General features: G+C 39.4%; 1 protein-coding gene across 1 annotated transcript; it reads right to left on the reverse strand.

The window, feature by feature from the left end:
- Positions 1-8,285: 8,285 nt before the first annotated feature.
- On the reverse strand, positions 8,286-24,106 carry apobb.1 (apolipoprotein Bb, tandem duplicate 1; the record flags this gene model as incomplete). The annotated part of the gene is made up of 29 exons (XM_079255080.1): positions 8,286-9,278; positions 9,369-9,555; positions 9,659-9,682; positions 9,771-9,882; positions 9,977-15,958; positions 16,755-17,128; positions 17,215-17,327; positions 17,403-17,563; positions 17,906-18,078; positions 18,161-18,371; positions 18,471-18,601; positions 18,686-18,868; positions 18,965-19,170; positions 19,258-19,425; positions 19,522-19,725; positions 19,834-20,013; positions 20,098-20,293; positions 20,379-20,590; positions 20,676-20,822; positions 21,030-21,144; positions 21,267-21,708; positions 22,217-22,302; positions 22,425-22,549; positions 22,715-22,867; positions 22,979-23,126; positions 23,228-23,373; positions 23,486-23,598; positions 23,718-23,750; positions 24,052-24,106. The coding sequence occupies 29 exons, from the start codon at positions 24,104-24,106 to the stop codon at positions 8,286-8,288; spliced, it is 11,373 nt and encodes a 3,790-aa protein (XP_079111206.1).
- Between the last annotated feature and the right edge of the window lie 15 nt (positions 24,107-24,121).

The raw sequence follows: 24,121 nt of genomic DNA on the forward strand, positions 1-24,121 counted from the left end.
GACCTGTCAATCCCGGTGACACCTAGGATTTCCAGTCTCTAGCTCTGCACCTCTCATTTTCAATATTTGATGTTTTTTTTGAGCATACTTGTTTGTTAAGTTTAGTGAGATTTGCAAATCATGGTGTTCTGTTTTGTTTATCTTTTTCACAGCAGCTCAGCTTTTTTTAAAAGTGGAGTTTTCCGAAGCAACTTTGATATGGAAAACTGGTCAAGTGCACCTCAACACAAGCCCACAATTTAAAAAGAATACCTGTAAAATTTTAGGACATTTAAGCTTTTGTAGTTAGCAGATACAGTAAAAAAGCAAAAAAAAAAAAACAAAAAAAAACAAACAAAAAACACACACACAAAAAAAACAGCAAACTTGCTGTAATACAAACCAAATAGATCTAAATTTTTCAATGTGTCAGTTGAAAATTTGGCCTTGACCATTGTTAGAGCTCCTGTCAGAAATTGTTCTTCCACAAAAACATGCACTAATTTTAAAAAATGAATGAATGAGAAATGCTACATAACAGATTTATTGAACTGCAGTGGATGATAGTTTTAATGGCCCTGATTATGTGAAAAAAAAAAAGGCTGCATTAGTTATTATGTGCAATTAACTGATGTTAATGCAACATGGATTCATCATCGATCAACCACGCAATCATGATCTGTCATGGTGTCGCAGCTGTCCTGATGTAATGACAGAAACTGAACTATTCATTCATTCATTCATTCATTTTTTGAACTCCTTAATCCAATTCAGGGTCGCGGGGAAGCTGGAGCCTATCCCAGCTGGCTTTGGGCGACAGGCAGGGCACACCCTGGACAGCTCTCCAGTCCATCGCAGGGCAGAAACTGAACTAGATTCAAATAAAATTTAATAATTTGTGATTGGATCAAACAGGTGTTTTTATAAAAGTTTAAGCATGAGTAGAAACTGTATCTGCAAGTAACAGCAATTTGCCTCACTTCCTTTCTTAGCTATACAGCAACTCAATTCTGTTTATCATTTTACTTAAGATTATTGAAAACCCAGATTTTGCTGCCATCTATCAGTTGAATATTTAAAGCACAAACACACTCACATGATATGTTACCAACATAAGAGTACAGCAAGCACCTTGGATCAGTCAAGACTTGTAATGTTCAGTTGAGGGACGAAAGTTTGTTCATTAATGCTACTTGTATGAGTTTAAATGCCATCCTAAAGAAGACTGGAGTTGTTGATGTTTTTATAACCCTGTCCTCAACACTTCAGGTGAGGGAGGTGTTAAAACTATTAAAAGTTGCTTCTAAATATAGTGATATTCTTCCAGCTAGAAGAGTTTCAAGCAGTGATTGCATTTGAAGGTTTTTTCTGCTGTCAAGGATTCTGTCAGAAACCTCAGACAGGAGAGCAGGAGCAAGGATAGAGGACTGTGAATAGTACTTTTTTCTACTTCCCTTTCTGTGCCGTCAGTTCAAAATTTAAAGTATGGTGCCAAAGATGTTTGTATAATAGAATCTACTGTCAAAGATTGTCGGTTTACAACAGAAAGAACAACGATTATCTTCGGATTTCAAAAAAAGCTTTTGCTGCAAAGTAACCAGTGTGCAGCACTACAGGCCAATTCCCAGCACTGTCAAAAACAATGCAACAAAGTCTTTGTGTGGAGTGAGGCAGGCCTGGGGAGGTTTCTAGAAGATAAAGACCCTCTGAAAACTGAACAGAGACAAGCAAACACAAATTTGATGGAACTACAAGAATTCTGTCCAAGCCTCTCTCGTGAGACCTTGACTCATGTCAGCACTCTGACTCATTTGGTTTTCTACTCTAACAGCCTTTGCATGCACTGTGCTCAGGAAGACAGCGTGATGTCCATACTTGACATTAAACCCTTCAGTTGTCTTGGCACCCTTTCATACTGAAGACAAGTGGGAAATGGAGCAGCCTTAGGTGACATTTCAGACCAAATGCAGCCACTCAGGTTTTTTAAATTCAGAGCTTTTGCAGCTAATGTCTAGAGATGAGCTGAAATGTATTCAGTCACATATTATTTAATCTTTTGGACAGGATTTTACACTGAACTGTCATTTAGAAAGAAAGACCACAGAGCAGATGATTTGTCCCCATAAAAACAAAAGGTAGGACTTTATATTGTTAATTTAACTTTGCCTTAATCAAAGGTTGGGAACTGAACACAATATTTATGGTGAGAATCTCAATAATACAAGCATAAAACCAGGCATGGGTTCAGCAAGGGGTAGGGAAGGGTCAGCAGCATTTTAACCTGTGTATTTTTTACATTAAAAAAAATGCTGTTTCACTTTTCATCTGTACAAGCTAAAGACTTGTTAAGCTGAAATAAATCAGTTTCTTTAAAATGCCATGATGGATGCTGTAGTTGTGTGGGACCTTGGAACTGTACATCAGCCTCAAATTATTGTTATTCAGAATCTCACTTCTATGATGACTTATGTTGTTTAACAGAGTGTTTATCTGTCTGTTAGGTTTGTATTGTATAGTAAAAGGTAAATATACTATTGGTCCAGATTCACCAAGAAAGTGCTTGCAGAGCAGAGGCCTCTAGAGGCAGCTGCAGAGTCGTTCACTCAAATCCTCACCAGCTACCAAAAAATGTTGGTTTAGCCAATTTTTGTGGTGTCCAATATCATTGCTTATTATAAGGCTATTACTATTATTGTTGTTAGTCATTTATTGTATTATTATATAGCTATTATTACAAAGGGTTTAAGTGAAACATTTTTATTAATTTCAGGAAAAATAGATTATTGTCAAATTAGAATTTTTGTACAAAACCTCTTTTATGAGAAGTAGAGTGACCCAATAGACTTGATGCAGAGGTGAACAGCGTGTAGATGTTCTGTCTCCTTGAATGCTGCCAGAAATCGGCCAACAAGGAGCATTGTGAATAACAGCTTGAAGCAGGTAAGCTCTGTAAAGTAACATCAGCAGTCATGTCAATGGCTGTGTCAATAAGGCACATTGTAAGTGTAATCCAAATGATCACAATTACTATCACAATATCCACATTAGACACACATGCAGTGGATTCTGACAGTTCATCTGCAATGCTTTTATACAATTGTTCACACATGGAAGCAATGAGAATGTGTTTTCTGAACGCCCATAGGAACAGAAAACAGTCCGACTTAGCTTGCACACAGATCCTAATATTAATGCAATAATGTTCATATGTTTGACCTTTTTAAAAAGAAGACTATTTTGTTGGTTTGTCGTGTTCAATAAATAAGTAAATCTTTAAGGTCTTTAAATCTCTAAGTGCAATCTTCATGACTCTAGTCCATTGATTTTAAATGAATGCTCCATGACAAAAAATGTATCCGTTAAGGAGATATTATCTATACTGAATATGGTTATTATTACTATTTGATTAAAGGAATACATAATGCCTTGGAGTTAATGATGATGATGATTATGGTGTAATGGCAAAAGATTGTTGTATGTTACTGGAGTGAGATTAGACAATCTTACGCTTCCACCCATTCCTTTTGAACTCTTGTGCTTGTTTTAATAATTTTTATTTCTACTTTTGGTTTTATATTTTATCATCATGTTGAAATAAATTTTTCAATCAGTCAGTCAGTGTCATGTGTTGGAGAAAGGTTCCAAAGTGGCTGGGCTGGCCTCTGGCTGCCTGACAGAGTAGGACTCCAAGATGACTAAGCCTCCAGGAACAGTTCCAAAATAGGGTGTGGAGGGATATAAGTGGTGGATGAACAAAGAGGAAAGTGGTTCCACATTACAAACTGGCCAGTAGGCGATGTGGAGGCAGGGCTTAGTCGCCGCATGATGGCTCAGTGGAGAAACTGCAGCTGTCTCAGAAGGCATTTGTTACTCTCCATAGGGGAAATTTACATTTGGCAGACATAAATAAGCGACAGTGGATATTCTCATCCCTAGTAATAACTTTGGCTTCATCTTTTGTCCCCAAAGCTCTTCAGGGTTCAGAAAAAGGTACATAGAGGTGTTATATATAAACAAAAAGCATTCACAAAAAAAAGTAAGAATGAAAAAAGTAGCGCACGGACAAGCACGTTGAAGTAAATAGAAATAACGGAGTTTGTGTATGTGGTAGTGTTCCAACAATGTGAATGCAACTCTAATCAGAGTCCAGATTCAAACATATCAGTATGAAATGCAAGATGAAGAACATACATTTAAGACTCTAGTTGTAAGGGAGCAGCTGAGTGTATTTGTGGAGGATTGATCTTTAGATATGTCCTGTTTTAAAGCTCTTATGATCAGTGAGGAAAACTTAATTGGGGTTAATGAGAATTTAACACCTCTTACAGCACCAATGATATGGTTTCCTTGAGCCAAACCTATAATCATACAGCGTTAAACTTTAATGTTTTCTGCCAAAGAAGGTATGTGCTTTGAAAATACATATACATAACAAAGTGTACATAAAAGACTAAATCAATATGTACTACATGTTTTCTGTCCAAACAACCCTTCTATCTTTTGATCTGGCAGCATCATGTCTACATATGTGTTCATTTAGATTCACTCTGCAACGCTTAATGTGTGCTGTTAGTGAAGGGAAAGGGAGTCATCTACTGGGGGTTTAGGTGATGTGGCACATTATTACTTCTAGTGCAAGCTGTGTTGTTTACTTGATCTTCATGCTGTAGTTTTTAATATGACAACCAAATAGTGAATGAATTATAACAAATTCAATTCAATCATTCAAGCCACTTTACTCCTTGAACATCCACCAGCTATCTCAACATAGCAATGCAATGAATGCAATTAGCAATGCAGGTCTGTTTTATACAACTGCACAAGTGCCCGACTTTGAATGGATGTAATACTATCATGAGCACTAGGAAATACACATCATTTTAAGCAGCATTAGTGTATTGTTGGCTCATTTGGGCTTTAGAGCTGCTGTAAGCCAGAAAGAAAAACTAAAATCTAATTTGACTCAAATGAACATCAGTGCTTTCATGTTTACTGCCTTCAAGTGATGTGCAGAATGTGAGAGAAACAGCTTGTGTTAAGGTAATTAATATCAACAAGACAGAGAAGGTGGTGGATTTCAGGAGGAGAGATCAGACATCTCATTACCTCTTCATTAGAGGAGATGCTGGAGTTGGTGACCTGTGTCAAATACCTGGGCCTGAACATAATTATTAAAGAAATTTATGAAAATTATAATGATGATTGTTTTTCACACAGAAGAAAGATATCATAGTTCCTAAGTAGCTAAAACACTTCTAAACAGAGAAAAAGCTATGTAAAAGATCATTCATTCATTCTTGTCAGGATGTCAGACTGTAAACAATTTGATGGAAGACGAGCTACTTGAAGAAATTTTCTTGGGTCTAAAACTGATGCCACAAACAAAATTAAATTCACAATTCAGCTGAAATTGATATGTCATGTATTCATATGAAAAATGTTATTTTTGATAATAATGCTAGTTTATTTTTATAGCACATTTCATTACATGTAAACACAATGAGCTGCACACGTAAACAACAAGAAATGTAAATACACAAGTAGACATTCACTGATGTGTATTTATACACACGCACACACACACACACACACAAGCACATTCACACATATTAATACATTTTTAAAAAATCCATAATAGTTGGTTCATAGCAACAAACATAGACACAGCAGGGTTGAGAAAAAGCCTGTGAGAACAGTAAATTTTTAGGTTTGGTTGTAAATGTAGACAGCAGTAGCTGACCTCTGGTCAGTGGACAGCTTGTTTCACAGAACAGGATCACAGAGGCACCTTCAGACTTGAATATCAATTTAGGAAGATCTAGAAGACATGCATCTACTGACTTGAGGGGCCTGATGGGTTTACACACAGAGAACAAGTCAGAGACGTACAGAGCGACTGAGCCATTTAGTGCTTCACGAACCAGTAAGAAGTTTTTAATGTTGGACAGGCAGCCAGAGAATGGATTACAGTACAGGGGGGTTATATGTTCATATTTAGTGTCCTAGTCAGTCTTGCTGCTGCATTTTGCATGAATTGTAATGAACTAGTTGACGTTTGGATAATCCTGGTAATACAAAAATAAAACAATCCAGGCAGCTCTCAGCAAACTGAACAAATGTAAATTTGGTGATTTTTTACAAATGAAGGATGTCTAATCACAATATAATTGTAATGTATCATTTTGCAGTCAGAGGTATCTATAAATATGCTGAGTTTAAAAAAAAAAAAAAAAACTGGATACGTACAGCAGTATCTTCTCACACGAAGATATTTCTAAAAATTTTCTAACAACTGGTAGGCTTGACAAATGTATGATGACATCTACTGACATTTACACAAAACTACACCTCAAATGGACTTTTAACAGCCCACAATACAGATATCTAAGACATTTTTGTCAGAAATGATTAGTTTTAGTACTTATTTGTATCTGTAATATACATAAATGAAAAAGGTAACGTGACATCTGTGCCTCAGAAAATGCTAACTCATCTACTTTTTTCTATGCTTCTGTCAGTATTACAGAGAAACTTGAGCTATTCCCAGCAAACAAGAGGCAGGGTACATCCTGGCCAGGTTGCCAGTCTATCTCAGGGCCACACTACCTCATATCAGGGTTAAATATAAAGCTGCAATTAATGTATCTTTGTTAAATGTTAGTTGTATTTGAGGAAGTTTAAATATAAGAACTTTATTTCTTATTCTCCATTTATCCACTGCAGTGCATCACAAGAACACCAAAAAAGACAAAAGAATGCATACTTTTGCTATTTGTTTGTGTGGTGTTAATTTATTTTTCTTCAAGGTCAGTTTTACAGTTAGAATTTTTGGTTAAATGTGATGGGCGCTGCAAATAAATTCCGCAGTTATTTTGATAAATGTTGACGCACAAGGCTGAAGGAAGGCTGAATACAAACAGTTAAAGAAAATACTGGTGTTTAAAGTGCCCATTTTATTAAAAATTCTTTCAAAAATTGTCTTTTGAAACCTGAAGAAACATTACCCTTGTCTCAAGAGTTTTTTTTTTTTTTTTTACAATGAAACTGCTTTAATCTTAAGATACTTATAGATTAATAAGATTTGTGTCAACTAACATGATCACAAAGTGCTGACTTTGCAGTGCAGAAAGTAAATTTTTATCTGTCAATCCAGTCTGGTTAGAACTTGTGGTTTACTTTGTGGTTCTGACTACATTTGCTTTTTGGACCTGGAGAAGGCATTTGACCGTGTACCCTGGAGACTCCTGTGGGGGGTACTCAAGGAGTATTGGACTCCGCCAAGGCTGCCCTTTATCACCAATTCTGTTTATAACTTATATGGACAGAATTTCTTGGCACTGCCGAGGTGTTGAGGGGATCCGGCTTGGTGGCCTCAGGATTGGAGCGTGAGATCGACTGGCGGATTGGTGCGGCATCTGCAGTAATATTCTAATCTGTCGTGGTGAAGAAGGAGCTGAGCCAGAAAGCAAAGCTCTCGATTTACCAGTCAATCTCTGTTCCTACCCTCACCTATGGTTATGAGCTTTGGGTCGTAACTGAAAGAACGAGATCTCAGATACAGGCAGCTGAAATGAGTTTCCTCTGCAGGGTGGCCGGGCTCTCCCTTAGAGACAGGACAAGGAGCTCGGTCGTCTGGAAGGGGCTCAGAGTAGAGCTGCTGCTCCTCCACATCGAGAGGATCCAGTTGAGGTGGCTCGGGCATCTGGTCAAGATGCTTCCTGGACGCCTCCCTGGTGAGGTTTTCAAGGCATGTCCCTCGGGCAGGAGACCCTGGGGGAGATCCAGGATACACTGGAGGGATTATATCTCTTGACTGGGCTGGGAACGCCTTGGGATCCCCCCCACAGAGTTGACAAATGTGCCTGGGGAGAGGGAAGTCTGGGCTTCCCTGCTTAGGCTGCTGCACCCGCGAGCGGATAAGTGGTAGAAGATGGATGGATGGACATTTTTTTAATGATTTAAATGTATTTGGTGCAGAATGTGGTGTAACACTAATCAACTTTAATGTGGTATTAAAAAGAAACTTTATTCCAGTTTGAATCCAAATGTAGACCAAACAACAATGAAGCAATAAATCAAAGTCTTAAAGGTTGTATTTAACATCATTTATTTTTACTCACACTCTACTGTGAAAGATGAGTATAATTTTATATTACATTTTTAGTGTTTTTACAGAACAAACTGTGTGCAGAACAGGTGTCTCTATGACACATATTGCTATAAATACTGTTAAACTGTCCATACTTTTGTGCTGAAAAAGGTGGCAATATCTCATGCAGACTTTGCCTCCAGCTCGCTGATGTTACTTAATGCTGGAAGTGAAATGGAAAGTTAAGTTCAAGCTTTCCATCTGTAACTTTCATGTAGGCTTTTGCTTCCTCTGAAGTCTGCTGCAGAAAACCATTTACAGCATTGTTGACCTGGTCTATCACATGAATGATCATGTCCATAATGGATTCACAGACTCTGTTGAACTTCTCCATGCTGAAAGCAGGGATCATGTCAGCTATGTTCTTAATGGCTGTCACAAACTCACGATAGACTCCATTGATGTTCACCAACACTGCATCTAGATAGTCAGACTTGACTGAGTCAACAAATTCCTGAGTTTTTTCAACAACAGCCTTCAGGGTCTCGCTTATCTTTGCTAGCATAGTGTCAAGACTCTCCATGTTTTTCACAATTTCCATCACTTCTTTAGAGATCTTTCTAATAGCTGTTTTGACCTGATCAATAATCTGGCCTCCAGTAATTACATCACCAACTGGCATCTGTACTTTGACATTGCTTATCTTCTCAACAAAGTAGTTGTAATACTCTTCTGTGTGTTCATGGATAATTTTGATGGTTACATCTAGGAACTGAGCAATGCTGCTGGTCATCTTCTTTAAGAGCTGAGGGAGAGTGGTCATCTCATCAGACCCTGGGAGTTTGAAGTGGGTCTCCCTCAATACCTTAATGACAGCATCAAGGAAGGTCTGGACAGTTTTCTGGTACCGAGCAATGGTGTTCCTGAATAAAACTGACAGCTGACTCATTTGAGCATCATAGTGGATTGCAATGTTATAGGCTTCATTGATGTAGTTAATGACAGAGTCCTTCAGCACCTCCATGCTCCCTGCGATGTGGTACTTGTCAGCAAATGCTTTCGCTGAAGACATGATGGAAGGAAGTTTTGCCTTAAGTTCACTGAGCATCACCTCAGGTGCCTCCATGGTGTAGACAATGTGCAGGTTGGTCTTATCAGCATCCTTCAAAGTTCTGATGACCAGGATGTCAACATCAGCTTCTGGGGCAGACTATATGAAATAGAGAAAGTACAAGTTCAACTATTTTTTTTATTCTAAGATTTAGTTTTCAATTATAATAAAAAGGTTAATGATACTCACAGGGTAACGACCATAGAATCTGGCATTCATATGGGACAAGACTTTGCCATTAAAATGAAAGCCAAGGAATCCAGCAGAAGGACTAGAAACTGAGGCACTAATAGCATCTCTGTGTGCAGCATAACGAAGGTTCACATCAGTGAAAGTAGGACTGGTGATGTCTACATTCATTGTGTGGCGAGAGACACTGCAAAAAAGAGAGCATTTCCAGTGAAAAACAAGTATTGCTTCTCTGTTTATTACTTATTCCACATGAAAAGATAACATGCACAAAAATAGTAAATATTTACCTTTCATCAGCTTGACGTTTTCTCCTAGAATGAGAGGCAAAATGAGTTAACTACTTTTAACTTTGAAAATTACAAACAGCTATTAAAGTGGGGCTAAATGAGTGAATATTACCTCAAGGCTTGAGCAATGGCATGGTTGACATCCATGGTCAGATCAGCATGAGTCAGGACAAGCTTGTTAGCCATGTTCACAAGGTCATTCCCAAAGTTGAGAGTGCTAGAAGCTATTGGAATAAAAGCATATATTTGGATTTTGAAGGCTATCCAAACATGCGATGTAAGATAATGAATATGATTAATGAATTTCTTCCAACTCACCATCCAAGTTGTATTCCAAGACCACAATAGCAGAGGTGGCAGAGGATTTAAACACAATCTTGAAAACTGGTGCATTGCCTTCCACTTCAGTGTCCATGTCTGTGGTGTACACTGGGCTAATAAACTTGACTTTATTTGAAATCTTCTGGTTGGATGGGGTGATTTCAGCAACAGCCTTCTCAAAGAATTTAAATTCACCCAAGTTGCATGGCTGGGCCATATCAATCTCGAATTCAGCTTTAAATGAGGAGATAGGTGCAAAGTCGATTGTAGCCTGGGCAAGATGCTTTCCATTGGTGGTAAAGTCGAAGAGGTTTGCCTCATTGTTGCAAGCATGCTTCAGGGCTACATAGACACGGTCCACGGAGGCCTCTATGGCCAGATTGTTGTTTACATCCATGCTAAGGATTTTGATCTCTCCGTTGTTAAGCTTGCCCTCAGCCATAATCTTGGAAGTAGAGCGGAGGCCATCTTTATTCAAGTACAAGTTAGCCTCATTATCCATGACTCCTAAAACAAGAAAGTTTTCAAATACTTTGCCATCCATGTTTGTTTTAGTGGTTGACTCCATGGAAATATATTCAAAAGTTCCTTCCAGCTTCAGACTGTGGTCTGCCTCAGCCTTGCCAATAGTTTTAATATCACCTTTGATTTTAAAGGTGGAGACAGCATTTACTTTGGTCTTGGTGTCTGCAGTCAGATCATGACTTGCTTCCAGACTGAACATAGGGAAAACAATCTTTCCAACTGTTGCAACAGAGACAGCAATTTCAAAAGTCTCAGCACTCATTGTGAAGGAGCTGTCGTGATTGCCTCCAATGTGGTCATTGACAAGGGACAGAGAGTTGGCAAGCTTGATTCCCCTCTTGGTGCTCAGACTGGTGGTACCATCAAGCTTGGCTTTCAGACCCTCACACACAGAGGCAGTGGTGGCACCCAGACGGAATACAAGATCATCTTCAGGAAACAGTCCAGCATTGGCATTTAGATTAATAATGGCAGACTTGAAAGACAGCTCTGTGATAAGGTTACCAATGGAAGGAATCAGACCCATCACAACTGGGGCAGCCTTGCTTTTCTGGTAAACAATCCTGGCATTCACATCAACGTTCTGTTCAGTTGTTGTTAAAATGTTCTGCAATCCAGTTTGCTCATAAAGGTTCAGATTATTGATAGCTGGAGTATGGAAGTTAACAATAGGTAGGCGAATCTCTGGAATATTGATGGGATATTTCAGAAAGTCCAGATTGGCTTCACCATCCATGGCAACAAAGACTCCAGCTTCATTATTGTTGTTATCAAAAGTGAAGTTGGTAAACATCTTGTACTGATTTAGCCGAGCCAGGAAGACTGTGTTCATCTTTTGGCTGTCACGGTTGAAGCTGAGCAAGTAATCATTCTGCAGGTCTATCTTGGCAGTCAGGGATCTGAAAATGTTGACCTTGGCATTTCCTTTGTTTTGGAACTCAAAGTTGAACTCAACAGGGCGGATAATGAAGTTGATTGCATTGGAGAAAGTGCCACTGTCTATGCCATGCAGTTCTGTGTCATGGTTTGCTTTCATTTCAATTTTCATATCATAAAGGCTGCCATGTCCAGTTGCCACAATCAGACTGTTCTTGATGAATGGGGCCTCTGCTTCATTGCGGAGACTGAATTTAAGGTAGCTAAAGGTGCCAATTTCAGCTGTAGCATGCTGTTTCAACTTAAAGATACTAGAGTCCGTGTCACCAGAGAAAGTAAGGCTGATAATGCTGGGACTGCAAGACATATGGAACTTGCTGTTGTGGTTTCCATCGTGAGCGTTATACTTCCCTTTGCCTGTATTTTCAGCTGTCAGAATGAGAGTTAAGCCTTCATTGCGAACAACTGATTTCTGGGTAATGGTGACCTCACTTCTGACATCAACAAGTGGAATATCCATTACATGAGTGTAAGACGTATCAATAGTGCCAGTCATTCCTCCTTCCACACCAATAAATGCTGTGTTCATAAAGTCAGCAGTGTAAGGTGTGGTAGAAACCTTAATTGTGGTCTTTGCTTGGGCTTGGCCGGATTTGCCGTAGATAGTAACAGATCCCTGATGATCAACTCCAAGAACATCATGGGCAAACTTGACATTCTCTGCAAGGACAACGCGCTTCATTTTAGGCATTGCAATACGTGCAGAAGTGTCAAGGTTGTAATTAAGGATTTCTAAGCTTGGAGATGTGCCTTGGGAAGTGAAGAATGCAGTGAACAGAGGTGTATTTTCAGTCTCAGTGGAGTTCTTGAGTTCAGCAGTTGTCTTGACCATGTAAATGGGAGTGTGGAATTTGATCTCGGCATAGAGTTTACCAAAGCATGGGACCATGATCTCAGTTGGAATGGTGGGCAGCTTGATCTCAGGAACCTGAAGAGACTTAACAAGCTTTTCTACAGGAACTTTAGGGATGGTAGGGAATGTAAGCTCAGAAAGAGTGATCTCTGGCAAGGTGATCTCAGGCAGGGCAGGGAAATAGTTCAAAGTCAGGTCTCCAAAGAAAGCATCTACATCAAGCTTGCTGAAGTTAACAATAAAATCAATGAGCTCAATGATTTTCTGCTTGATGCAGTCATAGGAAATTGTGGTTGCTTTTACAGTGTAGAGACCCATGATGGTGAACTCGGGAATGTCCAGTTGTGTTGGCATTACAAAGTGGCGTAGCGAATCCGTGCTGAATTTCTTGGAAGACACAACAAGATCTGTAAGAGGAACAGTGAAGGAGGGTGTGTGGATCTCAGCTTGCTTCAGTTCAGCAAGGAATCCATCGATGATCTGCTGGATCTCACCGATGATTTTCTGGTCAGGAAAAACATCCTTGACGTTCTCAACTATAAAGTTGAACATTTGATTGATAATGGTCACGGCATCTCTGTAGCAGTCGCCCACAAAGCGCATAAAATAGGAGATCTTAGTTGTGACATCAAGATCTTCGATTTCTTCCTTGATGTATTCTGCAGACCTCTTAAGGGGATCACACACAAACTGTTCAAAGAAATCCTGTGCTTTTTTCATAATTTCTGCAACTTTCAATTCTCTCAGGCCTTCTACAATGCCATGAATAGAGGTTAGGACTGTGTTGATAAATTCTCGTGTAGCCTCAAGCTTATGGGGAATTTCAAGAGTCCTTATCATCTCATTCACTTGAGTTGTAAATGCAGCAATGATCTGATTGGCATGGTCCACAAAGTCATTGTAATCCAGAGACTTCAGCTTTTGTGCAATAGTTTCAATATACATGCTGAGTTGGTCAAGGATATCTTTAACTTCCGTTGTTTTCAAGTAGGTGATGGCATCCTGGAATTTGGTGGGGATTTCTAAATTCTTCACCATTTGGACAACAGTTTTGATGATATCCTCTATCTTGAATTCTTTAATGAGGCCCACAGCTTTTTCCAAAATAGCCTGTATCTTTTGGTCAACCTCAAGCTGCAGAAACAATTCTCTCATCTTTGCATAGAATGTGTTGATCTTCCCAACAACGTCAAAGTCCTGAATAAATTCCCTGATGGAATCAATGATGTCCTGGAGAATCTCTTTGGGAATCTTGGCCACAATTTCCTTGATGAAAAATTTGTTAATGGATGAAACTAAACTTTTCAGGTCAGAAATAAATTCAGCCAAATCAAAGTTCTCAACTGAATCTTTAACAAAAATAATCATATCCTCTAGCTTTGCCTTGATCTCATACTTGTCTTCAATGTCTTGCAGGAATGCGATGCTGCTGCCCCTCAGTTTTTCCAAGTCAATGTTATTGATCATCTCTCTGATGGTATCAATTACATACACAATCACAGCTTTGATGTCATAATTCTTATTAATATCCTTTAGTCCTTCTTTGATACTATGGATGATGTTTTCAGGGAAGTTGCTGTTATCAATAAAGTCCCTGATCAAACTAGAATAGTGTTCAATTAAAACAGTAAAGTCACTCAGCAGTTTCTCAATAACAATCTTCAGATTTCCCAAAGAAGCCTCCACATCTTCCATGGAGATGACAATGGTTTGGGTGAAGTCACTGAAATATTGCTTTAGTCTAAGCACTTTTTCTTCTATATTTATGTGAGCTAAAAAGTCACTGACATGCTGGGGGAAAGCCTCAATTGCAGCCCTTACACCCTCATGGTCGATGAAGTTCTGCAAAGCCTCTGCCACATGCACAAAAAATCCCTTAATGCCTTCCAAAAAGACCGGGAGACTTTCGATCAAAGGAAAGTGAATTGTATGACTTTCTGTGCTCTTGTCATACTTAAGAAATCCAGAAATGCTGAACTCCTGGTTATCTTCAGAAGCAGTGTTGATGATGTTTGTGAGGATGGTGCTAGAGAGCTCAACACCAATTCTCTCAGGAGTGTTGTAAACTTCAATATCCTGACTAAAGGCCTGCTCATTCATTTTAGACTTCATTCTGAAACTGGTCTTCTGCTCATGCAGTGACATAAGGGTATCCATCTTATTGTCATAAATGGTCTCAAGAGAAAAGCCGTTATCTAGCTGTTGGGTCACGGAAGCCCTGCATTCATGAGAGCTAGCAAATGCCAGGGGTTGTGCTCTGAGGAGGAACTTGCCATAGAGCTGGCCACTATGCTTTCCATACATGGTCATGTCTCCATCAGCATTGAAGATGGTATCGAGGTTGAAATCAAAAGGAACAACGCTGCAACGAATGTTGTGGTCAAAGCGCACTGGCTGGGAGTTGAAGCGGGCATCACTGCTGAACCTGGCAGCGAGGCCGATAATTTCAAGTTCAGTGTTGTGGGTCATGTGAGTGCCAAAGATTTTTCCGGTGGTGCTGCACTTTGCATTACCAGTCAAATCAGCATAAGTGATCTCGTAGGTGTGCTTGATCTCTTCCTCACCATACGTGGTCTTCATGGTTCCAGTTATGGCCATCTTGTAGAGCTCTGCCTGTAGCTGTGCCTCATTAATGAAGTTGGCAGCCAAAAATTTGAGGTGGTTGTTCATCTTTGCAGAAGCAGTGTAGGGTTTTAAGTCAAAGGTGATGTCATGAGTGTAAGAGGCATATTCACTTGCACTGACTTCAGCCTTTGAGTTGAAGTCAAAGCTAGAGAGAGTTATGGTCATAATGTTGGTATTATCAAACTTCATGTCATGCATTGCAGCCTTGTTGATGATGGAAAGAGTGCCCTTTGTGGCATCAAGAGCAGCATTAAAGGTGTTTTCAAAGGACAAGGGGCTTTGGAGGGTAGTTGTTCCACTTGTGGTCAGACCATCCTTGTTCATTTTCAGGGTGGACTTGTGCATCGCCTCATTCTCAAGAAGCTTCACATTGGCATCACAGTTAACAGTCAGACCATGGACATCCAGAGAGGCAATCATGAGAGAGTAAACACGGTTTTCAGAGTGGTCTCCATTTGTTTCCATCCTGATGACAATTTCACCAGCTCCAACAGCTGCTTCTGCCTGGTTGCGGATCTTCATACCAAGAGCGAGGGCGCTTGCATCACATTTCATTGACAGCTTGTTGTCTTTGAAGGAAAGCTCAGCAACATGGGTGAAAACATCTTCAAAGGCATTGGTGTTAGACTCAAATAGGATTTCACCATTGGCAAGAGAGGCTGTAATTGTGTTCTGGGCTTTTACAAATGTAGAGTCAAACTGAATAGTGGAATCAATCTTTGCTTCAGGCCTGAGGGGGAAGATGATAAATGACTGGGTTGAAATGGTCTTGCCATAGATGGGTCCAGCCTTAAACATTCCTTCGAACTTGTTGTCAGCCATCATTTCGTCAGTGCTGACTCCAGCCATACCAGTGTGCTCTACTTTAAAGTCAATTCCAAATGGACTGCTGGCCTCTATCTTGCTGATAGATTTCATATTGACCTTATCAGTGATGGCTGCATCTTCTTCAATACTAACACTGGCCTCAATGAATTTATGGCTCAAAGAACCTTTCAGGTGGGCTTTGATGGAATCAGTGGTGGCAACCATTCCAGAGCCTAAAAGTAAAACATAAAATGGAAGACATCACTTAGGGTACTTATTAGCATAAATATCTTAAAAAACTTTGAAAGTGATATACATCAAAAAATGCCCTTGAAAATTTATGTTCACTTTTGTGGCAGACTTTAAAAACCCCATGAAACTTATCAATACTTTTCATATCAACTTATTCAAAAATATCTCATATAATTATTTCTAAAACAGAGCATATATATATATATATATATATATATATATATATATATATATATATATATATATATATATATATATGCTCTGTTCATATATATATATATATATATATATATATATATATATATATATATATATATATATATATATATATATAAACTGTGAAATTTAAAATTTAACAACAGCATTTTGTTGCCTAAAACATAATAAGTATACACTTCTGAGGACAGGACAATTTATAAATAACATAATGCATTTGAAAATATCAAAAATAACATTTCTTTGTGTCATTGTAGGGCCAGATGCTGATGAATGAGTAAAATACACTATAATACACAACAGATTATATGAAAGGATTTTTTTCTTGTTTTTCTTTTGTCTTGTCCAGCATTTAAGCAAGCAGAATGATAATCTGAAAGCATTTTTAAAAAATTGACTCTATGGGGAGTCAAGTTTATCTTAACTGAAAAACTAACTGAAAAAAATGATTTGACATTGGAAAACACAAACCTCTAACTTAGAAAATAACAAATGCTGTGCACATTTTTAAATCCTTAAACAACACCATAATCACAATAAAAAACAATTTTAATAAAATACCTTCAACTGCAACTGAGAGGATTTCAATTGGGGAAGTTCCTTTCACATCAAATTTAGCTGAGTAGCTTGGTGGCTCCACAACATCTTTGCCGGCAGCCAGTGAGGCCTCCACATCATAGAGGTTGCTTGTCATCATTGTTGAAAACTCAACTTTGCCAAAGAAAGGAATTGACAAAGTGAAGCTGTCAGGAACGACCAATTCTGGGATGGGGATCTCCATGGAGACGATTTCCAGCCCAAACTTGGGGAGAGACACACTAGGAGTGGTCAGAGCAGGTGGGAAGTTGAGCTCATCTGTTGACTTTCCTCCAAGTGGAAGGGGGATGGTAATTGTGAAGCGCTCGTTGTTAAAGTGGTAGACAGCCTTTGAATCGCTGTTTAAACACAAATATAAATGGGTAAATGTTTTAAAAGAAAATCTGCTAATATTAGAATTCGCTGTGGAGGTCTTCACGCTTACGTGTTCAGGAACAGTTTTTCCGGCATGGACATGTCAGGGATTTCAGGCAGTCTGAAGTTCTGCATGTAAGGGAGCATTTCAGCACCATACTTGTGCATGTAGTTGTTTGCAGCCTAAAACGTTTAAGGGAAAATATTTACATTTGGTTCAAATCTCATCATAGGCATTGAATGAGGAGAGATGTATACCTCCACAAACTTCCTGAAGATGTGACGGACTTTCATGTCGGTTTGCCCCACCTGCATGTCAAGAATCTCATTGCCATAGTTCTTAACAAATTCGCCATTGGGCAGGGAGGTGGTCTTTGTGTTCATATCAGTCTTGACCTCAACCTCAATTTTGCTGCCATCTGAAACATTAAATAAAATTATTATTAGTAAAAAGAAATTAGGCAATTCCTCCAAGGCCAAATGGCAGTATTGATAAGTCTATCTTTCATTGTCCTGTTGTGTTGTGCTTGTTATATATAATTTACATAAGAAACTGGAAAAGGGCAGAATCTAAACTGTTGCCAGAGCCAGATTGAATAAGAGCAAAAGCATATTTTCATCAAAAAAATATTATAACAACAAACCCAGTTGTCAAAATTATGGATTATCCTTTAAAGCTGATAAAACAGCAAGCTGATAAAATTCAACACTCAATGAGTTGTTTTTTAAAAAAAAAAAAGCTAATTAGAAAAAGAAATTACCGTATTTAATTTCCATTTTCTGCTCAGAGATGGCATCCATGAACTTGATTTCACTCTCAAGTTCCAGCTCCAGTTCTTTATCATGTTTCATTTTCGCCGTGATGGTGGCATCAGCACTGATTGAGGGGACCAGAAGCTGGACTTCCAGCATACCTTCCTTCATGGCCTTCAGACTGAAAGAAAAATCACTTCGTCAGCACACTATAGTCCATAAGGGTAATGCTGTTTTGTGAACATTTATGACTGATTTCTTACTTGGCACGGCCAACCAGGTAGAGCTGTGGGATGTTCTTGTTTATGAAGTCAAGAGAGATGGAGTGGGTTCCTTTGCCTTTGGTGTTTCCATCAACAACGCCCAGCCTGAGCCCAGCCTCCACATCGTAGTCAGGGATGTAGATATCTGCTGAGATCACATGCTTCTTTCTGTTGTACTTCATGACTGCTCTGGCTTCAGTGGGCTCAGCACCTGTTGTTGAAATTTTAATATGTTTAAACCTCAGTGCTTCTTTAGATTGAGATATGCAACAAGAGAAAAAAAATGTAAACAAACAAAACCACACATTACCTTCAGCTCTTAGAATAAATTTCAGAGTGTCAACCTTCTGCCGGCCCTCTTCTCCTTCCTTTAGGAGCTCATAGGCAAGAGTGGCTGTGTACTCAGTGACCTCACCAGTAGGGTGGAGCTCCACAGCAAATCTATAAAGTGAAAATGACAGTATTTATTAGTGAAAATAATTAAATTTCTAATTCTTTCCTGGTGGTGTAGAAATCTGCACCCACTTGCTGTCTCCAGTGAAGGGGAAGTAAGGGGCTGTTTCATGAGAGAAAGCGTCGATGTACTGCAGAGCAGTGCAGTATTTCATTCCAGCAAAGACTGAGGTGCACTTATCAACATCAACCTTGTCCATCACCAGAGGAGGGATAGTCTTCATTTCTGATCCAGTCACTGCCACCAGCTTGTTTCTATGTTGCAAGTGAGACAAAAATAAAATACAATTTTGTTTTCTTAGGGGATGTCTTAAAGTTGTACTTATTAGAGGGAGAGTTATTGTGGCTTACGTCATTTTGATAAGCTGTGTAGGTTTTGTTGGAGCAGGAATGGTCAGCTTCACATGGTCACGTGCCATGGAGATCTTGGCAGTGATTCCACTCTCATGGAAAATGTTTGTGTGCATCTCCAAACCGGAGTTGACATATTCAGGGATGTGGGAGCCAATGTGGGTGACAAACTCAATGCCAGCAGATGGCATGAAGGCCACTGTGGTCTATGTGGAGACACGGGATAGTGGTTAACAACAGTGTTGGTGCACTAAAAAAAAGGGCAATATTTAAAAGCTTTTGCAAATAAGTACCATGTCACGGGAAACTTGAAGTCCACCGTTGAAACCAGGAGCAAAAGTACCAGACAGTGCAATCTTCAGAGGCACACCAGTGACAGTGGGCAGGAAGAATTCATTATCCATGAAGATGTAGTGGGCAAAGATTGAGCTGTCGTGCCTGGTCATCAATGCCTTCATTACCTGTGGTAAATAAAATAATTAAATCCATATATAGGGAATTTATTAATGAATACACTGAATCTGTGTTATTGATAGTATCTGATGACATGAACTAACATCCTGTGGAAACATCTTCAACATGCTGTCAATCATCATGCCGGCAGAGTAGGTCATCTCCTCAATGTCATTGGTCCTCAGATATCCCAGCTCATTTCCTAGAAGTCTCAGATAAACCATTGCTTCTGGAGACTCTGCAGCTTTCAGGTCTGTCACCAGTTTGTTGAGGTTATGTCCAATCTCCTTCATCAGGTTCTGGGAGGTCTGAATACAAATTAACACAATCTCTTATGAATCCTGCAGTATGGAAAAATTTACCTCACGTATTATTTTAGTATGATTAATATCTGAATATCTGGTTGCCTTGAGTACCTCTCTCTTCATTCTGTTCCTTTTCAGAAGAGGCATGATGTTGTCCATGATCTCACTGACTGAGTTTGGCATGTTGTCAGAGACAAAGTACATTGTCTTCAAAGCAGTATCAGGAAAGAATCCGTTCTCTCCAAACAGGGCTTCAACAGTTGGCTCAAATCCTTTCCCTTCCATACCAAACTGCAAAGGTGACAAGATTTTACTGAATTAAATCATCACTTGTTGATGTATTGCAGTTTGAGTTAGGTATATTAAAATGTTTACCTCCATCATGTCTATCTCAAAGCCAAAAGCCTTCAGAGTCATGTCAAGCATAACTTCCTTGGGCAGGTTGCTGGCATCCTCAAAGATCATGTTGCCCTCCAGCGAGCCGATCTTGTAGTTGCGAGAATACTTGATGGGGTCCATAGTGGTGCCAATCTCATTACCCTGCAGTGCCTCGTGGATCTTCTGTCTCAGTCTTTGGGAAAAAAATACAAATGTATTTAGACCACATGTGATGATAAATATATGGCAACCTCAAATCATTTATTTTTTTCCCTTACCCTTCGGTTTCGGGGTCAGTTGAGGACAAAATGTTGGTGATGTGGGAGATGAAAAAGCTCTTGACTTGTTTGTCCTCATCACTGGGCAAAGTGCTAACCAGCTGGTTGAGCTCACTTGGTTGAGGGTCCTTCATGAGAACCAGATATGCAGCAATACGCTCTTGCACAGGGTGACCCTTGTCCAAAATCACCTGCATGAACACCTCTCTGTCCTATGATCGAAAAGAAGAAAACATGATAAAACAAATAACCCAGCAGAAATACTGACAACAGCAGTGTTATAGTTGCTTGACGTACCTCATGAGGAACTGGAATCTGCCTGAAAACTTGGATAGCAGCTTGCTGTACACTGTGGGTGGCTGCAGTTTGTTTCACACACTGGATCACCGCCTGTTTGAGTGCAGGACTAGCTGGAATCACCGCTGGAGCCATGTTTCCAATCACCTATAATGAGAAGAGAGCGAGACCATTGTTTTTCCATGTTCAGACAGGCTTTGGATGAGATAAAATTCAAGTTTAGTCTATACTTCATCTCATCCATGTCTTTGTTCTGTCACATGTCATACACATTAACAGAATCTACTTTGTGGAGCAAACTTTATCAAATTAAGTGCTTTCATTCCAGTTTTAGCCAACCGATGAGATACCCACTCTTAGTGTCATGAAGGTCTGGTCTTCCTCTCCAGTGCAGTCGCCCAACTCAGCAGCCATAAACTCAGCAACAGAGTGGATCTCAGGAATCAGTTTTCCCTCAGCTTTGTAAAACCTGTTGAATTAAGAAAAGCAAACAACTCAAATTAAGCCCTGATTAAATTGTTTTTCCATAAAGTAGAAACCGTCTCAGTTGTAGTGTTATTGAGAATTTGAACTCTGATTTAAATGACTCACCTCTTGACAACATTGCTCAGAGCATACATGATGGGCTTGCTGTGTTTGTACTTGGCCATCTCGAGCATGTCATGGATCAGGAGGCCTGAAGGGTTGGAGATGAGTCCCAGAGCAAAAACAGTCGCGTCAACCTCCAGGGAGGTGGTGTCGAAGCTCCTGAGGATCTGCATGATAGCACTGCTGCACTCTGGGGTTCCGCACTGGGCCAGAATCTGGTAGGTCAGGAAGCGGGAGACTCCAATGGCCTCAGGGAGGGCATCTCGGAGGGTCTCAGTCTTCATTCCACGAACCATGGAGACAATTGATTGAAAGAGGTGGGCCCTCTTCTCACCCTCAACCTCGGGCCTAGCCAGTTCTCTCATGAGATTCAGAGCTGCTTCTTTATCCTGGACGGCACTCTTGTCCTCAACTGTTTCCATGTGAAGCTCCTTAATGATATTACCTAGAAACACAACATCCAGGTTGTGATGAGACAGTGCCGTGGTAGTTCATAATTCTAAACCATTAACTAAAACTCAGTTGCGAAAAATATTCAAATACTGTGAATGAATGTGATCAGAAACCTTTGAAAAGCATTCAAACCCATTTTTATTTTAAAGCTGCATGAAGACAAAATGCTGAATTTACTGAACAAATTTTCTTTCAGATGACTCATTTGTTTGGAAAGGCAAACTAGTTTTTCTTTTATGAAAATATGTGTTAACACTGCAACACAACAATGTCCTAACCTCTAGTTGGACATAATGACAAAAACCCAAAAACCTAATAACAGCATTTGAGATTTTGTGTTTATATTATTTCTGACTGAATATTAATCTTAAATCTTTAGATAGCGTTTCACTAGCATGTTGCACAGTTTTAATAGTATATTGCACAACATCCTTATTGTCTTTGGAAACCTGGTTTCCCGCATCATGTCAAAACAACTTGAAATTTCACAAAAGTCTTACTGTGGTCAAAGACTCTGTCATTGTAGGCAGAAACCTCAATCAGAGACATCCCCTGTTTTCCAACATTGGTAACTCCATATTTTCCTCTGTAGAAAAACACAGTTCATCTTAATTTTACTTATTTATTTCTGAAATGGATTATGCAATGTCAATATTTGCAGAACTATTATATAACGGGCAATTCTATGGAGAACAAGGTTTATCTTACTTGTGTGAGAAGGGGATGAGGATGTGGTTCTCAGAGCAGGATCCAGAGGTCATGTGCTTTTTGTCATTGTCAAATTTGTAATTGCAGGTTTGGGAGCTTCGTACCAGCTGAGCAAGGGGGTAGTGCTAAAACCAGACAGATATGGATGTTTATTTAAAATGCATTTAGCCCCAAATTAAACTTTGTTCTACTAATTGTTAAAAGTCAGACGTAAACACCTATTACAGAAGGACAAACTAGCCTTATAGCATAGAAAAAGCAGTTAGAGATCTGTGACTTGTGAGTCTTACCATGCCACTGATAATTGCCAGGGGGCTGCTGTGATCTCTCATTGGCATGAAATGATCACATCTGGACAGATCTCTGTTCAGGGTGATGTCAGTTGCAATGTCCTCTCTGGCATTGATGCTGTATTGGGTCTTGCACTTGCCATGGATGGTGGGCTAGAATGAAAATTTGAATGAAATTTAGATTAAATGATTATTTTGTAATGGAAATGTAAAGCAGGAATTGATCGTGTTCTCCAATTTAGAGCATATTTCTTTATAAATTACCATATGCTTGTTCTTCTCTTCCTCCAGCAGAGGCACAGCCAAGGCAGAGATGATACCCCTCTTGAAGTTCAGGATAGTTGTTGTCTCACCATCCTCAGGGTACAGTTTGACATCGTACTCACCCTCAACCACAACCTTCAGAGGATATCTTAAAGACAATACATTAACATGAGATTTCAGCAAACACAGCCTCAAAAGCAGTTTTTATTCCTTTAAATCCAGCGATTTTTTTTTCATGGTGAACCGTACTTCTCCATTTCAGCAGCAAAGGCATCAGAGGTGGAAGCGGGACGGAACACAGGGTTGCCCTCTGCGTCCATGTCCACCACCTCACTCAGCATGCAGCCGGTGGTGCGGACGATGAAACTACAAGTCTGTGGCACTTCGATTTCAACCTGTGTGAGAAAATAAAAGTTGTTTTTTTTTTTTCTGCTGTCAGCACAAACACACAAGCCGGAAAAGGAAAAAGCAATGACTAAGCATAGTTGGGAAATATGTTTGAGATACCTTGCAGGAGGCCTTCGGTCCATTCTTGAGGTTTGAAGCTCCATTGATGGCATTCAGAGATTCAGCTTCATACTGGTATTCATACTTGTGCAGGGTCTTGTACCGTTGGGCCACTACATGAGATTACAGGAAAATATACATGTTTTAAGTGCAATCAGTCCTATAGAATTACTGCAGGATGGATATTGTAAAATTAACCTTATTAACATGCTCACGGCAAGAAGGAACTTACGCAAACAGGTTGGATGTTCTTCATGTTGGGCAACTGTTAAGAAGAATCAGATTTTTTTTTAGTGTTTGTTTAAGCTGAAATGCAACTAAATGTCTGTTAAACACAATAAAAATGCAGTAAACACTCAAACACAACCGGTTTCAGTTATACAAAACCATAAATGTTTATTTTATCATTTAAATGCATTCAAAACATTCAGTAAAATTTCTAAAACTTTAGATTTGTTTTGAAAATTAACTACAACTGGGGTGACTTTATTAAAAAAAAAAAAAAACTTTAAAAAGCATCATGCTGCATGAAAAATGAACACCAAAGAAGATTAGCAGCTACTTACAAGCCAAGGCAGATGTGCCGAGGAGCAGCAAAAGGCAGAGCTTTGAGTCCCCCATGATGGGATCCTTGAC

This window comes from Telmatherina bonti, assembly GCF_933228915.1.
Source record: "Telmatherina bonti genome assembly, chromosome: 16".
Lineage (NCBI taxonomy): Eukaryota > Metazoa > Chordata > Actinopteri > Atheriniformes > Telmatherinidae > Telmatherina > Telmatherina bonti.